At 41.8% G+C, this 2,939-nt stretch overlaps 1 protein-coding gene across 3 annotated transcripts in view; it reads left to right on the top strand.

The window, feature by feature from the left end:
• Nucleotides 1-2,939, top strand: part of LOC106514421 (mediator complex subunit 13L) — a 115,313-nt gene that overhangs the window by 78,942 nt on the left and 33,432 nt on the right. For all 3 annotated transcript variants that reach the window (XM_014003676.1, XM_014003677.1, XM_014003675.1), the window contains exon 4: nucleotides 235-318. In XM_014003676.1, the coding sequence (XP_013859130.1) occupies nucleotides 235-318 (84 nt within the window). The remainder of the gene's footprint in view (nucleotides 1-234; nucleotides 319-2,939) is intronic.

Below are 2,939 nucleotides of genomic sequence, written 5' to 3'. Positions count from 1 at the left end.
TATATTATACACTGTATATATAAGCTGGAAGCCATTCTAACAGGCTAACGTAAAGTTATATATATATATTATACACTGTATATATAAGCTGGAAGCCATTCTAACAGGCTAACGTAAAGTCAGGTTCTTCAAATATCCAGATATAAAGTTGCTGTATTAATGTAGTTTCAGGTCATACAAAAACTGTTTTCTAACGTTGACTTTATTTTTTTTCCATCTATCTAAATGCTCCAGATGTTTGATGGATAAAGGGTTCGTGAGAATCGGGAAGTGGTTCTTCAAGCCACAAGACTTGGAAGGAAAAACTTTGGGCAACAGGTAAGAATTTACGCACCTTAGTTAGTTGCTGTAATAGAACTTCTGCGGGATGCTTCGAGTCATGTCAGGACTCGTGATGCTCTAGGAAATGTGTATGAAATTGCGACACAGTGAGTCAGCAGGAAGGGCTTTCTTGTGATCCTGACAGTTTGAAGTCGTCGTGATGTTTTAGCAGCTGGCCGGTGGTGTGAGTCTGTTGAAAACCCAGAGCATGTGAGTGGTGTCCAGAGGTGAAGAGAGCTGATAAAATGTGATGTGAGTGAGAGGAAGCATGTGCGTGTGTGTGTGTGTCTGGGTTTGTTTTTGATGACATTTGGGGTCAGTTTTAAGACAAAACACCTACATTTGGGGACCTAAGTCGAGTCCCCGTTTGGTTTAAATGCCATTGGTGGGTTGGGGGTTGGGTTTAGGACCAATGTGTGAATTGAGTTTAGGTTAGTTTTAGGGTCAGGTAGGTACGTGTGAGGTTAGCCTAAGGTTTTGTGGTCAGGGTTAGGCTGTAGAAATGTAATGGAAGTCAATGGAATGTCCTCAAATGTATAGCTGGGCGAACCTGTGTGTATATGTGTGTGTGTACATGTCATGCTGTGTAACAGGGTGTTGTCAGTGTGGGAGACAGACAGAGAGATGCAGTAAAAAGAGGGGTGGGTGTGATGACAGTTCAACTTGTTGCTTCAAACACATAAATTCCTTTAACTGCCCACTTTTCTGAGTTATGATGATGCAACTTTCCTCATATCTGTAAAACATCATTGTTTTATTGCTGAAAGTTCAGGTCACTGTGTCATTCTACATATTTTAGACAAGATAAGACAAAATATTTATTGTCATTGTCACTTTGGGAAGAAACAACAGAATTGTATGTGCATCTGACTCAGTGTAGGGCATGGTAGAATAAAAAAATAAATAAAAGTCTTGTAGTGAAGTACAAAAATGTTGCACTAGTTACATATAAGTACAAGTAAATTAACAAAAGGAATTGTTTTTTTTAATGCACTCAATAAACATACAAATTATGCTGATTGACATGAGATACTATATTTGTTACAGTTTCATGAGAACCTGCATCCTGAAGTTAAATGTATTTGTTACATTTTTGGGGGTGGGGGCATTATAGTAAGAAGCATTCTTATTGTGAGTTAATGGCCATGTTTGCTTTAGGGTTTGTTCAGGCTTTCATTGCTCTGGAAAACAGAATGGCAAAAAAAATAAATAAACGCTGTAAAGATGCATAGCTGTCTTACTTTGTTGTTCAAATCAGTGCAAATGAAGCGATGCACAGCTCAAGTAGGCTGCTGACATGACGTGCTAAAGCAAACCTCGGTTTAGCTGCTGAGAGGAAGTTGAAGCCTGACACATGTAGAGGCTGTGTTTGTCACTTGTTTTGCATTTATCAGCGGGCTTATTATATGATGGTGACATCTTTGTGTGTGGAAGTGTTCTCACAGTCGTGTACCGCAGTATAAGGAGAAGGATCAAAGGAAACACCTGAATAAAGCAGAACAACACAGTCTGACTCTTCGATTAGCTGTAATGAAAAAGCTGCATTTTATTTGGTTTGTATAAAAATGAAGAACAACTTTTAGGAGGCATGATTTTATCCCTTCGATAAAGTTTTATAGACACAGTTGAGCACAGAATTGGTTCTGGTACCCCATGTGAATTAGCTTTGTGCAAAATAAAAAATAAAATAAAACTGCGTTGGATCGTACATATTATTCCCCTTCATGTGAGAATGAAGAGGAGTTTCAGTGCACTGTACTGCCTCTAAATATATAGTTCAGCTTCTGCAGCGATGCAGTCGCTATAACAAACCTGAGTGCTGAAGCGAGAGCCCCGGCGCTGACGCAGCTCTTGCTGGAGAGATTATATCTCCCTGTTGGCTCAGAGCAGCTGGGGATCCCCCTGAAGCAGCTGGAGGAAGTTGCAGCAGACAGAACAGGGCTTCAGAGCTCCCACAGTTTGTAGCATTATCCTAAAAGTGGACTAAAATGTGAGCGGGTGGTTTGTACACCATGTTAGAACCCCTCCAGAAATCATCTCAGTGTAGTGTTTTAGTGTTTTCTGAAATCTAATACAATGTAAGAAAGTTTGAAAAAAGACGTTTAAAAGTATTTCTAGCATTTTCTAAAATGGTTGCAGAAATATTGTTAGAGCTGCTGCTTTTATTGCCGTCACATGTTCTCCAATTCTTTCAAAAGTCACCAAATGCTCTTTATGTCTGGACACTGTGTTAATCGCCTGAAATTTCTTACATAACTCTGCACACCAGAGGTGGACTGGGGAGAATAAGGGGCTCGGGTAGTTCCTGGCTTCATCGGAACGAGATCTGCAGCTCTCGCTGGAGCGGTTCGCGGCCGAGTGCGAAGCGGCCGGGATGAAGCTCAGTGCCTCCAAATCCGAGGCCATGGTCTTGAGCCGGAAAAGGGCAGAGTGCCTTCTCCGGGTCAGGGGGGTCGCCCTGTCTCAAGTGGAGGAGTTTAAGTATCTGGGGATCTTGTTCACGAATGGGGGAAGAATCTATGGTCATGAGCTTTGGGTCATGACCGAAAGAACGAGGTCCCGGATACAAGCGGCCGAAATGGGTTTCCTCCGCAGGGTTGCTGGGCTCTCCCTTAGAG

This window comes from Austrofundulus limnaeus, unplaced genomic scaffold, assembly GCF_001266775.1.
Source record: "Austrofundulus limnaeus strain Quisiro unplaced genomic scaffold, Austrofundulus_limnaeus-1.0 Scaffold20, whole genome shotgun sequence".
In the NCBI taxonomy this organism is placed as follows: domain Eukaryota; kingdom Metazoa; phylum Chordata; class Actinopteri; order Cyprinodontiformes; family Rivulidae; genus Austrofundulus; species Austrofundulus limnaeus.
This window is presented reverse-complemented; position numbering and strand designations above follow the sequence as displayed.